Here is a 16696-nt window from a genome sequence, read left to right as displayed (position 1 = left end):
ATGGGCCATGACTGCTGAGGACATGCGTAAGCTCACAAGGAATGAAGCCAGTATGCTCTAATGGATGTGTAATGTCAGTGTGCATACTCAACAGAGTGTAAGTACCTTGAGAGAAAAGTTGGACCTAAGAAGCATCAGTTGTGGTGTGCAAGACAGACGATTGCGCTGGTATGGTCATGTGGCGAGAATGGATGAGGATAGCTGTGTGAAAAAGTGCCACACCCTAGTGGTTGGGGGAACCTGTGGAAGAGGTAGACCCAGGAAGACCTGGGATGAGGTTGCGAAGCACGACCTTCGAACATTAGGCCTCACCAAGGCAATGACTTCTGACCGAGACCTTTGGAAATATGCAGTGCATGAGAAGACCCAGCAAGCCAAGTGAGACCATAATCCGAGGCCTCTGCCAGGGGTGTAGCCAGCCCACTTATGTGTACCTTTCCTTCATTGGACACTAAACTCTGCTTGCAAAGACTTGTTGGGGCAAATGAAATCGAAATCGTGATTGAACCAAATTTGATGACTGGCATCTGTGCCAGTGGAGTGCTAAAAGTACCATTCAAGCATGATCATTGCCAGAGCAGCTGTCTAGCTTCCGCGCTAGTGGCACGTAAATAGCACCATTTGAGCGTGATCGTTACCAGCGTCGCCTTACTGGCACTTGTGCTGGTGGCACGTGAAAAAACATTCAAGTGAGGTCGTTGCCAGTGCCACTAGACTGGCTCCTGTGCAAGTGGCACGTAAAAAATACCATTTTGAGCATGGCCGTTGTCAGTACCGCCTGACTGGCCCTCGTGCCAGTGACACGTAAAAGTACCCAGTACACTCTCGGAGTGGTTGGTGATACAAAGGGCATCCAGCTGTAGAAACTTTGCCAGATCAAATTGGAGCCTGGTGTAGCCATTTGGTTCACCAGTCCTCAGTCAAATCTTCCAACCCATGCTAGCATGGAAAGCAGATGTTAAACGATGATGATGATGATGATATATGTTTGTGTATGTGTATGTATATATGTATATGTATATATGTATATATATTATAATGTTAGGGAATTAGAAAATCCGAACTTACAAGGAAATACAATTTGGGGATTTTTCCAGTATTGCTTCTGATGAAGTAGCTTGTTGGACATTGCTGCTCTTCTTTGTGTCTCCTGCCACTATGTGCAGATAAAAAAAAGTGTCTCGATGTTTTTTGAAGACTTCCATGGCCACACCTCACAAATCCCTGATGTTCTGTGGTAGGGCATTAAAAAGTTTTTTACCCCTGAATCCCAAGCTACTACAATATTGGGTTTGTATCCTCGATGGAGAAGATGGGACATTTGGTACTGTACAATAACATCCAGTTCAAGGATTGTTGTAGCTTTCGATTCCGAAATTTGGAGCTAGACCCTCCATTATTTTCCATATGTATAGCACTGCATATCTCTCACATTTCCTCTCCAGGGAGTAGAGTCTCAGCTCCTTTAACCTTTCCCAGTAGCCCATGTGTTTTACTGAGTCTATCTTCTTTGTGTAGTGGTGCTGAATTGTCTCTAGTTCCACAATTAGTTTTACGCTCTGTAGTGACCATAGCTGGGAGCAGTAGTCCAGACAGCTGGGGACAAAGATTCTCCAAAGCAGTAGTGTGTTGGTTCCTGGTCCTGAAGGATCTCAGGATCCAACCTGCCACCCACCTGCATAGTGTTGGCATTTGAGCAATGTGCAAATGGAAAGGTGTGCCGTTGCTCCTGTGGATTCCCAGGTCACACACCGACTCTAACTCTGAGAGTACATTGCCGTAGTTACACACACACACACAAACACACACACACACACACACACATATATATATATATATACACATATACATATATATATACATACATATATATACATATAAACATATACACATAAACATACACATATATATAAATATATACATAGTGAGGATTTTTAAAAAAATAAAAAACGAAGATGGGTGTGTAAACAACAAACAGATGTATTAGTTTAACGCTTGGGAAATGAGAAAGTCTTTTACGTTTCGAGCCTATGCTCTTCGACAGAAAGGAACACAGAAATAAAGAGGGAGAGAAAATAGAAAAGGTTTAGTGGCTAGCGATCTATCATCGACATACATATATAAGAAATAAAAGGGCTTAATGAATCCAGGAAGATATCTATAAAGCACTGTGTTAAGCAAATTTGATTAACTCTATCAATCAGATTGGAATGTGAATACCAGAGTACAGAACAGACAATTTCAGACTGATGAGCGTTTGTAAGAACAGAATTGCCATATTGGAAATATGTCAACTTCTTTGACAGATACGATAGACAAATAATAATTTTGCTGGCGAGTTGAGAATTAGTTAACAACAACAATACGATGCAGTTTGGCAATGAAAAGCTAGCCAAAATAGTTACATATAAAAAATACATACATGAACAGCATGTATATTTTCATATAAACATGCATATGCAAACAAAAAACATGCATACACACAGTTCATTGCATTCTCACAAAACAGATATCAATAATTGCAAGTAGAATTAACATCCAAGGTAATTCTTTATGTATTACAACTAACTCCAAATATCACTTTGAAGAATTTCAAGAAATTCAGAGTTTAAAACAAGAATAAGAATGGAGAAAATTACATCTTTAATTGGTGAATACATCGTACATTACTGATGATCATTTCTATTGTGCCAGCATATATATATATATACAGCAGGCACGTGCCATCAGTAATTACACAATCTAAGCAAAAGTGTTTACTATCTATTCAAAGAAAATATGAAATAAAAGAATAGAAGTAAGGTTACTGGAAACATAATAATATGGTAGACAAAGGTATGTGTATGTATGCAATAAATTGTTACAAATTTGGAAAAATAGTAGATTTAAAGCATTTTAAATTTCTAAAGATACTACCATATCAAGATTAATTCTGAATGCCGATTAAGTAAAGGGGAGTTGGAAAAAAGAATTTTTTTAAAAATAAATAACTAACAGAATCTTGCCGCCAGGTAAGCACACAGCAGGAGAGATCTTCAGAGGAAGAAATCCCATCCAACAAGTGTTTCAGCCCTTGTTCCTGACACTCTACGGTAGCCGGGCCCACCCAGATCATGACTCCTAGGTGTCATTCTGCTGCTTTCCAAAATTCTGTCTCCAGTTGGATTTGATCTGAGGCTGTTCTTTTTGAAAACTTGTGTTCCCAGGTCTGTGTTTCAAACCACTAGGCCACACTGACCGACAAAGGAACCAGTTCTCTTCTTCCTTATATTCCCATAACTAGGTCCATTGGTCATTTCTCTTCAACCACATTGAATTCCTTTCAGCAACATCAGACAAGCATTTCATTGTGGCAGTTCTTCTGCGGCCTTTGATAACTGCCCGAGTAGCTGACAGGTTGATGCAGACACAAATCTTCATGATCCAACTTCAACTGGTTTCATAGTACAGTGGTAACTCATACATATACACATATATGATTCTGAGATGCAAAGTGGACTACATAAGGTCACATGAAAATCGCATATTTTTCAAATAGCCTGTCTGTTAAATAGGAAGAAGTCTTTCTGTTTAATGGGCAGACTATTCAAAAACGCATGTTTTTTATGAGACTGTCCAATTTCAATTTTTAATCAAATGTTCCAGGAAGAAGTGTTATTCACTTTATGTAAAAAACAAGCTCCCAGATTTGAAGTTCATTTGAAAAGTACCATGCACGAAACTCTCAGCTCTTGGAGTTAGCTTTGCAACTTTTTGCCAATTGGAAATAATAAAAAGATACAAGTATATACATATACATGACATATATATGCACACACACTCACACATATATAAACACATACATACAAATACACATGTATAATATATATATATACACACACACACACACACATATATATACAAATACACATATAAACACATATACACATGTATACACAAATATACACATACATATAATGTAAATGTATGCGAGTGCCTGTATTAATATTTGCATTGTTCTAGAAACCAGTTTTATTTTGCTATGTCCTTTCATGTTCCATTAACTTCAACAAACATATCAATAAAATAAAAAACAGAGGGAGAGGAGAGGGAAAGAGATATGGGGAGGGAGAAAAAGTGAGAGTGAGAGAGGGAGGAGGTCTGTGCAGAGGTTGAAAGGATGTGTGGTGACAGTAGAAAGTTGAACTTACTACATCTCAGTTCATCTGCAGCATTGGAACATCGGCTGACTCCATCACACCTCTCTTCATCAGTGTAACACAGACTGGTTGATGTGCCACAAGAGAATGTATTGAAAGAACAAGCATCTATAACGGAGCGGGGAAGAACAAAATAATATTCTAGATACATCTACATTTAAGTATAGGTTCATCATCATCATCATCAACACCACCACCACCACTACTATCATCATCATTATAATCATTTTAGGTACATCTTTTTTTCGGTATCAGTATAGGTTGGGATAGTTCAGCTATCTAGCATCTCTCCCAGCAACTAGGTCCTCAATCTCCTCACAAATGAACTAACCTCCCCCATCCCCTGACCAGTTAATCAATTTAATCATTAATTACCTCTGCTCAATATACATCCTTCCAACAAATGACAACAACAGTTTCCCCACCTCTTGTATCAACCATTCCCATGGCTATTCTAGCACAGCTAGTCATGCATTTGCCAGCTCCTTCTGGTACGCAACCAGATTTCTCAACCCATGTCTACTCAACTTTGCACATAAATTAACATTACATAACCAACAGTAGACATTCTACATTCATAAGTCCAAATTTCAATATTACCCAGCACACCATCTCCTACAGTCTGCCTTAAACACACAAGGAAAACTTTTTTATAACTTACAATATGTCAGTTACCTAAATGTCTTCCATTATAATAACACTATATCCATTATTCATATGTCCATGAAACTGCCACCAAATTCATATATCATACATTTACTATATTATCACTAGCTTTACCATCATGTAAAAGACCCCCCTTTGACCATGAATGACCATGGGATTGCATATAGATTGAATATATAGTTCCCCCCTGAAGCACAAGTCCAAGCAAGGTTGTTAATGGAAGATCAGCAATTGCCCAGGCATACCAGCCTCCCCTCTCTACACCAACGTTCTTATCCAATGAAAAGTCAAAGGCCGATACAGCTTGGCACCAATGACATCACAACTCATTTCTACAGCTGAGTGAACTGGAGCAACGTAAAATGAAGTGTCTTTCTCGAGAACACAATACACAACCCAGTCTAGGAATTGAATTCACTATTTCATGATTGTGAGCCCAGCACTCTAAACACTGGGCCATGCGCTTTCAATACCGTCATGTATCCACTGTAATATCACTAAATCCACTATACCAGAACTGGACATCATTCACACCACATCTACTACACTACCATTATATCCATCATTAATATAATAGTCAACCACCACTAGATCAACTGCCATTGTACTCCAACACATCCACTGTAATACCACACAAAATCTAAACTTGCAGACAATCCCCTGTTAATAGCTGCTTGACAACGGAAGCCTCTGTTTCTTTTTATCAAGTCATACATTTAGGACCGGCGTTTTTAAACCCACTTCAGCAAGAGACCCTGAATCACTAAATTCCGTTGAGGAGTTAGGGATTCAAACTGAATGTTATGGTTCTTTAGTGATACATATAGAACTAACATAAAAGACTAGCATAAAATGGCGACCTAAAAAAGATGTTTCATTTTATTACTCTTCTTTTTTATATGAATCATCATCATCATCATCATCATCATTAAAATCAAAATAGATACAAGTGATATTAATGGCAAACTGCTAAAGCTTCTCAGAAGCAAATTTATTTTCTCTTTTTAGTTAGTTTGCATGAATTTTTCCTGACATGCATTACTATGATTTGTTGGCATAAGTGTTTTTAGATATGTCCTTCCTATCACAAACCACTCAAGCTTGAGGAAGAGAGTGAGACCTACTTTTTATTCAGTTAGATGAACTGGAGCATAGAGAATTAATGATTTATCCTTATTTAGACCTTGGATAGAGGTAAAAAATATATATGTACTCTACACAGAAATATATACACCTTATAGAACAACTAAACATACATATTTACTTTATACCCATACAAGTACATACAAAGTGTACAGCAATAGACAACAGACTTACCACAGCCTCTTTCATCACCACCATGTTTCTTACAATTCCACACACCATCACACTGTTGGTGTGGTGAATAACAAGCATTTTCTCCAAAACCACAAGGTGTGTGACCAGGGTAACAGCCTGAAAATAACAATAATACTATCAATTGCAAAATACTGGTTGTTATCTCAGTATCAAAGCTATTACTTTTGATTTGTAATAATAAACAACAGCAACATATCAAACCGTAATGTTGGTAGCTGTGTTCTTTCTATGACACGAGATTATAGACAGATAAGGCAGAGTGATAAATGTGTCTGTTGGTCAATGTATCACCTGAAAGACTAGACACACAAAAGAAAATCTGCTGAACAACATAAAGCAGGAGTGCTGATATTGCGTCAGTGCGTTTATTAGTGAACAATAGGGATTAAAACCTTTACATGTATCCTAGTAAGGTAATATTTACCCATAGCTAGACATGATTTCGTATAATACTGGAAATGAATAACATGTAGATGGAAACATTCATGCAATGTCAAGACAAGGAGATACAAACACTCTCACACAAACATACACATACTTACATACATGTACATAAATGACAGGCTTTTCTCAGTCTCTATCTACCAAATCACAAGGCTTTGGTTAGTCCAGGGCTACAGTAGAAGACATTTGCCCAAGGTGCCATACAATGGATTTAAACCCAAAACGATGTGGTTGGGAAGAAAACTTAATAACCACACAGTCACACCTCTAACTATAGCTACACCTGCATGGCAAATGTAACTAAACGTTGCTAGTGCATAATAAGGAACCAATATAACAGTAGAAAATAAAAACAAAAAGAAAAATCTAAACTTTTCAGTGTGAGTGGAACAAAATAAATAGCTACCAGAGTCTAACAACTAATTGTTAACTCAGGTATCACTGAAGGACCATTGTGGTTAGCCAGCATCTGAAACCAATTTAAGAAGAAACATGGTAACTTCCAGGATTATACATCTCTTTAAACTCATTTTTGGAAATGTATAAATATATATAACATCATCGTCATCATCATCATCATCATTTAACATCTGTTGTCCATGCTGGCATGGGTTGGATAGTTTAACCAGGACTGACAAGCTGGAAGTCTGCATCAGACACTAGTCTGTTTTGGCATGGTTTCTACGGCTGGATGCCCTTCCTAATGCCAACCACTCTGAGAGTGTAATGGGTGCTTTTACATGCCACTGGCATGGGTGCCATTTGTGTGACATCGGTATCTACCATGACTGTGGTTTTACTTAGCTTCATGGATCTTCTTCTCGAGCACAGCATAATGCCAAAGAGACTTGGTCATTGCCTCCATGAGGCCCAATGCTCGAAGCCCAGCATAATGCCAAATGGTCTTGGTCCTTACCTCCATGAGGCCCAATGCTTGAAAGGTACTTTTACATGCCATCAGCACGGGTGCCATTTGCGTAACACCAGTATCTGCCACGACTACGATTTTACTTAGCTTGATGGGTCTTCTTCTCAAGCACAACATAATGCCAAAGGTCTCAGTCATTGCCTCTGTGAGGCCCAACATTCAAAAGGGGCTTGGTCTCAGTCCTTGCCTCCCGTGACACACACACACACACACACACACACACACACACATACATACACATATATAAAATTTGATTTTATAAAACTTTTTAAAATCTACTTTGGTTTTATTTAATGTGCTAGTAATCTTAGTAATCTTCATTTTATATATATATATATATATATATATATATATAGACATAAGTATTATCATTAATATTCTGAATACTGGACAAAGGAGAGAGAGCAGCAAATTCTATTAACCTAATAAAATACAGATGCAGTAAAATAAAATACTGCACTGATCTTTGAGAAGCAATGATTCATTTTAGATACAGCAGAAACTTTCTCTTAATAATAGTTAAATAACACAAATTAGCATAATTTCTCCTAGCTCTAATTAATGATACATTTTTTTATTTGTTTCTGAGTACCAGTTGCTTAAGAGTTCCAGTTGTTTGAGGAGTTCAATACATAAAAATCTATTGTTCCTTTCCATTATAAATTTAAGGCTTTCATTTATTTGTGTTAATGAAAGGAGGAAACTATGGTCACAAAATTTATGTTAGGTGGGCTCTATCTTCTGAAAGGCTGCCTACAATCTTTAGAAACTTTATATCAGAATTACAAAACCAACTTAACACTTTAGCATTTAACCCAGCCATATCTGGCACAAGTATTCAATCTGCTTAATGTTCAACATCTCACACCTACCCTACATTGTCACTCTAAAACAAACAGTCACATCACTCAAATTTCAAAGCTACAAGGTAATACATAATCAATTCAAAATAATGTGAATAAATAAACATTACATTTAACAGAGTAATTTGAATGCTAAAGGGTTAAAATAATCTCGGAATATTAAAAATTCTGGTTTAGTGGGAAGTTAATATATTATGTAAAGTAGGAAAGTAAACAGTGTTCAGGCTGGAAGATAGGGTATAGTGGAAGTGACAAAATACAGATAAATAGGTGAATGCACCAAGTGAAGGGTAGTTAGGGTGGTCATAAAGTTCGAAGGTGAGGTGTTGCATGAGGGATAAAATAGTAATAATAGTGATTTCAAATGTTGGCACCAGTAATTTCAGAGGAGGAGGTAAGTTGATTACACTGACCCTAGTGCTCAACTGGAACTTAATTTATCAACTCTGAAAGGATGAGAGGCAAGGTCAACCTCATATCACTGATTTGAAAGGATGAAGGGTAAAGTTGATTGCAGAGGAATTTTGACCAAGAACATAAAGATGGGCAAAATATCACTAAGCATCAATCCCCGTGCTAGACTGGTACTTATTTTGTCAACCCTGAAAAGACAAAAGGCAAAGTTGACCTTAATAGGATTTTTAAATGGCTTCAAATTTTGGCACAAGGCCAGCAATTTTAAGGAGTGAGTAAGTCAATTACATCAACCCTGTACTTAACTGGTATTATCAATCCTGAAAGGGTGAAAGGCAAAAATCCACCACAGCAGAATTGAAATTCAGAACGTAAAGAGCTCACACATACATATATATATGACAGGTTTCTTTCATTTTCCCTCAAACAAATCCACTCACATGACTTTAACAAACCTGGAACTATTGTGCAAGATATTTGCCCAAGCTGCCATGCAGTGGGGTTGAACCCAGAATCATGTGGTTGAGAAGCAAGCTTCTTACCATAGCATCAAAATAACTACATTGTTTAATTTGCCACAAAGCAACAAACAGATGGGACATTATAAGGGAAGGTTTTTACATGGTAAATATTTGTTTGTGTAGAATCTATTATGATGAAAAGAAAAAAGGGCATGCAAATCAAAAACTATACAAAAGGCATATACAGAAAATAGCTTACAGATATTTTCAATATAAATGAAAAAAAACAAAACCCAAACAAAACAATGCACATACCGAAGGTATACAGAGCTGCACTTGATAGTGCAGTGAAAGCATGCAATACGAAAATACTACTAGATAATAATAATAATAATTGCTAGTGCTTGTGAAGGTATTCTTGCATAGAAAGAGTACAAGCGCAGATAGGACAAGGTAGCCTAAAACCTTCACTGGCTACTGTGCCGAGAATATGGATATGAGGTAACGAGTGCTTGGTACCAAAATACACCAGAAAATGTAATGGATGAAAAGGGGAAGGCAAAAATCCTCTGGGACTTTGACTTCAAGACAGACAAGGTGTTAGAGCACCGAAGGCCAGATATAGTAACCTTTGGGAGGGACAAACAAGAGTGCCTAATAATCGACGTGGCAGTGCCGGGAGATCAACATGTTATCATGAAAGAAAGGGAAAAGATTGATAAATATGGAGACCTGAGAATTGAGATCGCTAAGATGTGGCAGCTACGGGAGTCAAACATGAAGGTTGTCCATATTGTCATCGGAGTATTGGGTTCAATACCACCCAACCTGAAAAAACAGCTGGAAACTTTAGAAATACCCTACAATCTAGGTGTATTTCAAAAATTGGAACTGCACATGTACTGTGTAAAGTACTGTCAGTCTGAGGTCCTTGTTGTGACTTGACAGACAGTACAACCCCCCCCGGTACACACAATATCTTCAATCAACAACATCAGGATATTGGATGCTGTGTGACATCTTAAATAATAATAAAAATAATAATCCTTTCTACAGTAGGCACAAGGCCTGAAATTTGGGGCAAGGGGTTAAGTTGATTACATCAACCCCAGTGCATCATTGGTACTTATTTACTCATTTCCAAAAGGATGAAAGGCAAAGTCAGCAGAATTTGAACTCAGAACGTAGCGACAGACGAAATACTGCTAAGCATTTCATCCAGCTTACTAATGATTCTGCCTTATTATTAAAATAATAATAATAATAATAATAATAATAATAATAATAACGAAGAAATCAAACTTGTGTATTTAAGTTAAATCTAAAACCATGGCGTACACACACACACACACACTTATTTTACAGTCCACCACAGTTTTACCATTTTGGAACCATTGATTTATAGTCAGGTGAAGTGAGTTATTAACCCTTTTAGCATCAGTTGCATGAGACTGTTCTTAGTCCTATGATACAAAGACTCCCAGTAAAATTTCATGTTAATTTGTTTTAGATACCAGCTTTATAATGAGAAAGTTCTTTTACTAAATTTTTCATTATTTTCAAAATTAATTGAAACAAAGTCAGTACATTTCAATAGAAATTTGGTAATAAAAGGGTTAAGACTGGAAGGCTTCTGTTATGAATACTATATATCACCATGACTAGTTTCCTCTTGTGGACTAGTACTATTACTCTCAAACTGCTTCAGGGCCTATGAGAAGCAAGTGGGGTTCAGTTGAGACAGTGGTCCTGGGCCTGGGGATCCAAGAAGGAAACCCATGAATTTGAAGGACCCATGCCCTTCCATGTAAGATCAAAGGCAACCTTGTTCTGCTTTGAAAGATTTCTCCCAGAAGCCAAGCCTGAAACAACTGACACAAGCCAGTCCATGTTAATGATGTGACCCAGCCTCTGCTATTGAGAGGACCCAACCCATGTTATTGATGCGATCCAGCCCCTGCTATCAATATGATCTAGCTCTTGCTATCAATATTATCCAGCCCTTGCTATTGATGAGCTCAAGCCTTGCTACTGATACGACCCAGCTCTTACTATTAATGCGAGCCAACTCCTGCTACTGACATGAACCAACCTCAATTACAAGCATGATCCAGCTGTGGCTCTGTGCAAATCCTTCTACTTAAATGCAAAAGAATTGTAGAGGGAAGGATATGTGAAGAAGAGAGTGAGAGGCAGTGGAGGAGAGAAAGTAGAAAGTGAGGAGAATAAAATATACCCATGGCACAGTTTTTCTCATCAGTCATGTCTACGCAATCATGAACACCATCGCATATTTGAGATCGATGAAGACATATCACTTTGAAGGTTTTCCAAGATCGACATCTTAACTCGGGATTACACAGCAATATCCGTGGTGGGGTGGTGTTTATCTCTAGAAGGCAGAAGGCAGAATTAACAATCAATACAGTGACACTTGTAGCTAATGGAAGCAACTCAGCTAAGCTGTAGCAAGGTTGTGTCTACAGGAATGCTTCTACTTTAGTTGCTTCACCTGTTAATTACAGTAGCCAGTGGAGAGCTTTTATGTTAATCATGTGATGTGTTAACTAAAGCAGCTATTGGAAGAGCTTTCTAATAAGGTATTGGGAGCAAATGTCAAATGGTCACATGACAAGCTAATACAACAACCAGAACTTCTGTCAAGCTTGAACCAGGAAGAGAACTTCTATGTAGACAGCTAAATTTTCATCAACAAACTTATTTCTTTCTTTAGAATGGTATCTGCATGAACCATTAGAGGAACTTATCTATTTAGGCTCTTGATTTACTCAATATAACAGCTAAATCCAATTCAATAAGTTGTCTTTGGAAAGGATATCATATTTCAAGCACAGCAAGCACCACAAATATAGGCCAGCCCTAACGAGAATACCAGTAAAATACCTATTTGATTAGCTACATCTCTCACCCAGATCTTCCAAAGTAGAGTAAGTGTTGACTGGGTCTCCACTACAATGACAGTCCCTCACTCAAAGAGATATTCTGATAATTTTGAATAATGTGACAACATATATCAAGTCCTAATTTTTAGAAGTTCTCTTCTATAGACGTTGCCAAACCTGCCAATATAGAAAATCAAATCTTTATGGAGTTCGTTTCTGATGTTGTAGCATGCTTCAAACATTATTTATTCATGCCAACACTAGCTGACATGATTAAATGGGATTATGCTCATAAAAGTAAGGCTTCTTAACACGAAGCTCCAGAATTTAGAATAAAAACAAAGCACAATGTCAGTCATGGAAAACACTGGTTACTTAGTCTGTATATTCAGAGAAGTATTTGAAAGTTTACAATTTTGAATTCAACTACTTTCAATTCCAGTGGGTTGGTAAAATGTGTATTAATAATATACTGAAAACAGGTAATCAGAGCTGAACTAAATCTAGTGAGTTGAGTCATCAGTGAATTACCATGAAGTATTTTCAACATGCAAACCAAAAATATAAGAAACACCTACTTCTTTTGACTTGGTGCATGCTTATTGAATTAGAGGCAGGAATTTAGTTTAATAAAGAAATCCTAATAAATAATTGATATTTATATTATGAACCCCAACAGATCTACATTTGTAGGGAAATGGAACCAAAAATTTCTATCTAAATTTCTAAGGTTTCCTGTTTCAACTAAATGATTTTTGGAACATAGCAAGTCGTGGTTTCAAAGATAACTGTTAAACCTGCAGAGAAAACATTACAGGCAACTGAGGTAAATAAAAGTAGGGAGAAAATGAAAATAATATGAAAGCGAAAATAGAAAACACATAAAAAAAAAAACTGACATAAAAATTTTTAAATAAAGCAGAGTTGAGAATAGGATATGTTTTTTTACTGATTGTTTCTTTGGTTCATTATACTTTGTGTTTTGGATACAGGTGACTATAGCAGGAGTATGGGCGACAGTAAGAGTGATCTTGGCATAAGAACTGTAACAGGAGTGTGGTTGTAGGACATATTCCTGGTACAAGTGACTGAAAGGAGAGTGTGACCTTGGCACAGGGACAGTAACAGCAGTGTAAACTTGGTGTAGGGGACTATAACAGGAGTGTGGCCCTACAATAGGTAACTGTAATAGGAGTATGTTCATGGTACAGGGATATGGTAACAGTCCAGGGGACTAACAGCTGTAGTGTTTCAAAAGAATGTTGTAATACAGCAATGCAGAGTTACAAGAAACTGTAACAGCTTCAGTGTTACAACTATTGACTTATAACAACAATGCAGCATTACAACAAAGGGGTCTTTATGTTATATCTTGAAAAAAGACATCATTATCAAGAATTTCTAAAGCAATCATATTTGAAGAAAAATTTTGTAAATCAGGTATAAAAACCTAAAGAACATACCATACAAGTCCTCTTTATAGGTAGAGTGACCTAGTGTCTAATCTAAATGTAACTTATTACACAGCCTTTAGGTTGCCATACTACTTACCTCGGCAACCTTTTTCATCACTACCATCACCACATTCATCTTTGTTGTTACACCGCCATTTTCCTAAAATACATTTCCCATTCTGGCAACGGAATTCATCTCTAGCACACGGTCGATGTGCAGGAACATGGCCTGAAATGAGATCAAAGATTAAGATAACTACCACTGGCAACAAAATGGAATGTAGCACAAAATAGAAAGAACAAGTGTGGGAATAGTCCTCACTAGCAACAAGTGAGAATATGGTCCCTAATAGAGTCAGGATTGGTTCTATGTTTTAATTTGCTCTTTTTTTAATTAGCTTTTAATATATTTTTCCTTCTTGAATTATATAAATCTGTATCAGTGTGTGTGTGTGTGTGTGCGTGCACATGCATGTGCATGCATGAATACATGTATATGTGAAGATGTGTGTGTTTTGGTTTATGTATGTATTCTCATGCATATAGCTGCATATCTAGACATGCTCATATATACTTAAATGATAAACTTCTGGAAAGTTTTATGTATGCATGTACGTACGTACGTACATACATACATACATACGTACGTACGTACGTACGTACGTACGTATGTATGTATGTATGTATGTATGTATGTACAAGGTGTATTCTAAGAGAATATTTGTTAACAAATACACTTGGCAACTACATGGCTCTGGGTTCAGTCCCACTATGCAGGAACTTGAGCAAGTATCTTCTGCTATAGCCCAGGGCCAACCTAAGCCTTGTGAGTGGATTTGGTAAGACAGAAACTGAAAGAACCTTGTCTTCTATGTGTGATCATGTTCGTGTTTCCTTGTCTTAGCATCATGCACCAGTTGTAAATGACAATTGCTATCACAGAAGCAATGTTGGTCATTTACAATCTTCTGTGAAATTATGCCCAGCCATTGTATAGTTCATGATTGAACTTGCATGCAATTGCAAATATTATAAGTGGTCTGATCAATAAGTATCCAGATTGTTACCTTAGTAATGAAGCTGAAGCACGCAGAGTGAAGCTGCTTGACATAGATTGACCTTGAACGCTGTTGTGCATGCGCACTAAGTTTTAACATTCTAGCTCACTTCTGCTGTTTACAGCAGTGCTTGGAAGGAAGGTGTGTAGTGTGTGATTGTTACATTGACCATGACAGAGAAAAATGAGCAGAGAATCTGCATCAAAATTTGCCAAAAGCTTGGCAATACCTGCTCAGTGCCCTAAGCATAGTTTTCAAAAAGTTTTCATTGTTCTTGACACAATCAAAAAGATCTTGTGCAACTGAAACCCGAATGTCTTTTTGGTCAGCTGAAAGCAGTTTTGGCACAAACTTGGCAGACACGTGTCTCACACCCAAATCTTCAGTGATAATGGACTGAACTGAACCGTAACTAATCTGCCCATCCTCTGATAACTCACGGAGGGTGATTCAATGATTTCCCCTCATAGCAGCATGCACATTTGCAATGTTTTTCTCAGCTCTGCTGGCTGTGGGTCTTCCAGAACATTCGTCAATATTGACATTTTTTCAGCCATCTTGGAAATGTCTGAACCACTCGTACACTTGTGTGTGACTCATACACTCCTCTCCACACACTTTCTGCAACTTTGCATAGGCCTCTGAGCAGGTATCACCATGAAACACCACGACAACTTTCTGTCATGGTCAATGCAATGATCACACACTACACACCTTCCTTCCAAGAACTGCTGTAAACAGCAGAAGTGAGCTAGAATGTTAAACCTTATTGCACATGCACAACAGGGTTCAAGATTGATCTGTGCCAAGCAGCTTCACTTTGCATGCTTTAGCTTCATTACTATAGCAACAGTCCAGATACTTATTAATCAGATTTCATATAATTGCAATTATATAATTTCATGTTCCAACATTCTTCAGTTTAACCCTTTAGTATTAAGATTTCTCAGTCACATGTAATACCATTTATTCACATTGTTTAGAATTAGTCATGCATTATCGCAGACCTTCAATACTTCGATGATGTAATAGTTTATCTTTAGAATGACATTGTAATGCAGGTGTGGAAAACAGGATCTAGCTGGTGAGAACATAAAACAAGAAGAATATTTGGGCAGGATATAGCTACTTTAAGTGCTAATGGGTTAGATCATGCTGAAGCTGACTTAGTTATTTGATCTGTTCCAATAGACAAAATAACCAATCAAGTATTGGATTCAATTTTACTCTTGTAAAAGAAAAGATTTATCAGACTTGGGTTTAACTCCATGGTGTATACTCCAGTATAAAGGATAAAGGTGTACCAATTTGATGTTATAGAAAGGTAAATAGAAAGACAAAAATATACCATACCTGTAATATATTCCAGTACAAAGCCATATCCTGGTCGCCAAGTGCCATTAATAACATATCGTACAATCACGTGGTCCCTTTGAGATATGTAAGTGTTCGCTCCATTACCACAGAATCTCTTGTGTGGTAATGGGTCGAATTCTAGGTAAGCATTTTCACACGGCTCATTTTTACTGGAACTGGTATTCAGATATAATAAACTGGAAGTGGCGAAAGTTGAGAAATATTTCAAAATTCAGTTAATAAATAAATAAAAATATAAAGGAACCAGAAGAAACACATTAACAAAATTAAATAAAAATTTACTTTACGCTCCAGAAGAGAAAGAAATTTTTATGATCTACATTTGATGAAGTTAATTACCAACTTATTCTTGACTTACCAACTATATTCTTAACAGACACAGCTGTGGCTGTGCGTAAGAAGCTTACTTCTCAACCATATGGTTCTGGGTTCAGTCCCACTGCATAACACCTTGGGCAAGTGTCTTCTACTATAGCCTCAGGATGACCAAAGCCTTGTGAGTGTATTTGGTAGACAGAAACTGAAAGAAGTCTGTCGTGTGTATGTATGTATATGTATGCGTGTGTGTGCATAATATAAATAATATATAAA

The 16696-nt window shown here is 37.2% G+C and overlaps 1 protein-coding gene across 4 annotated transcripts in view; it reads right to left on the bottom strand.

Annotated features, from left to right (window-relative positions):
• LOC106881102 (uncharacterized) overlaps positions 1-16696 on the bottom strand; it is an 88622-nt gene that overhangs the window by 6508 nt on the left and 65418 nt on the right. The window contains exons 4-8 of one of the 4 annotated variants that reach the window (XM_014931331.2): positions 16082-16281; positions 13768-13899; positions 11550-11705; positions 6183-6299; positions 4191-4307 (exon numbers count right to left, since the gene is read on the bottom strand). In XM_014931331.2, the coding sequence (XP_014786817.1) occupies positions 4191-4307; positions 6183-6299; positions 11550-11705; positions 13768-13899; positions 16082-16281 (722 nt within the window). The remainder of the gene's footprint in view (positions 1-4190; positions 4308-6182; positions 6300-11549; positions 11706-13767; positions 13900-16081; positions 16282-16696) is intronic. The other 3 variants (XM_014931332.2, XM_014931333.2, XM_052967893.1) reach the window with 3 other exon arrangements.

This window comes from Octopus bimaculoides, chromosome 5, assembly GCF_001194135.2.
Source record: "Octopus bimaculoides isolate UCB-OBI-ISO-001 chromosome 5, ASM119413v2, whole genome shotgun sequence".
In the NCBI taxonomy this organism is placed as follows: Eukaryota; Metazoa; Mollusca; class Cephalopoda; order Octopoda; family Octopodidae; genus Octopus; species Octopus bimaculoides.
This window is presented reverse-complemented; position numbering and strand designations above follow the sequence as displayed.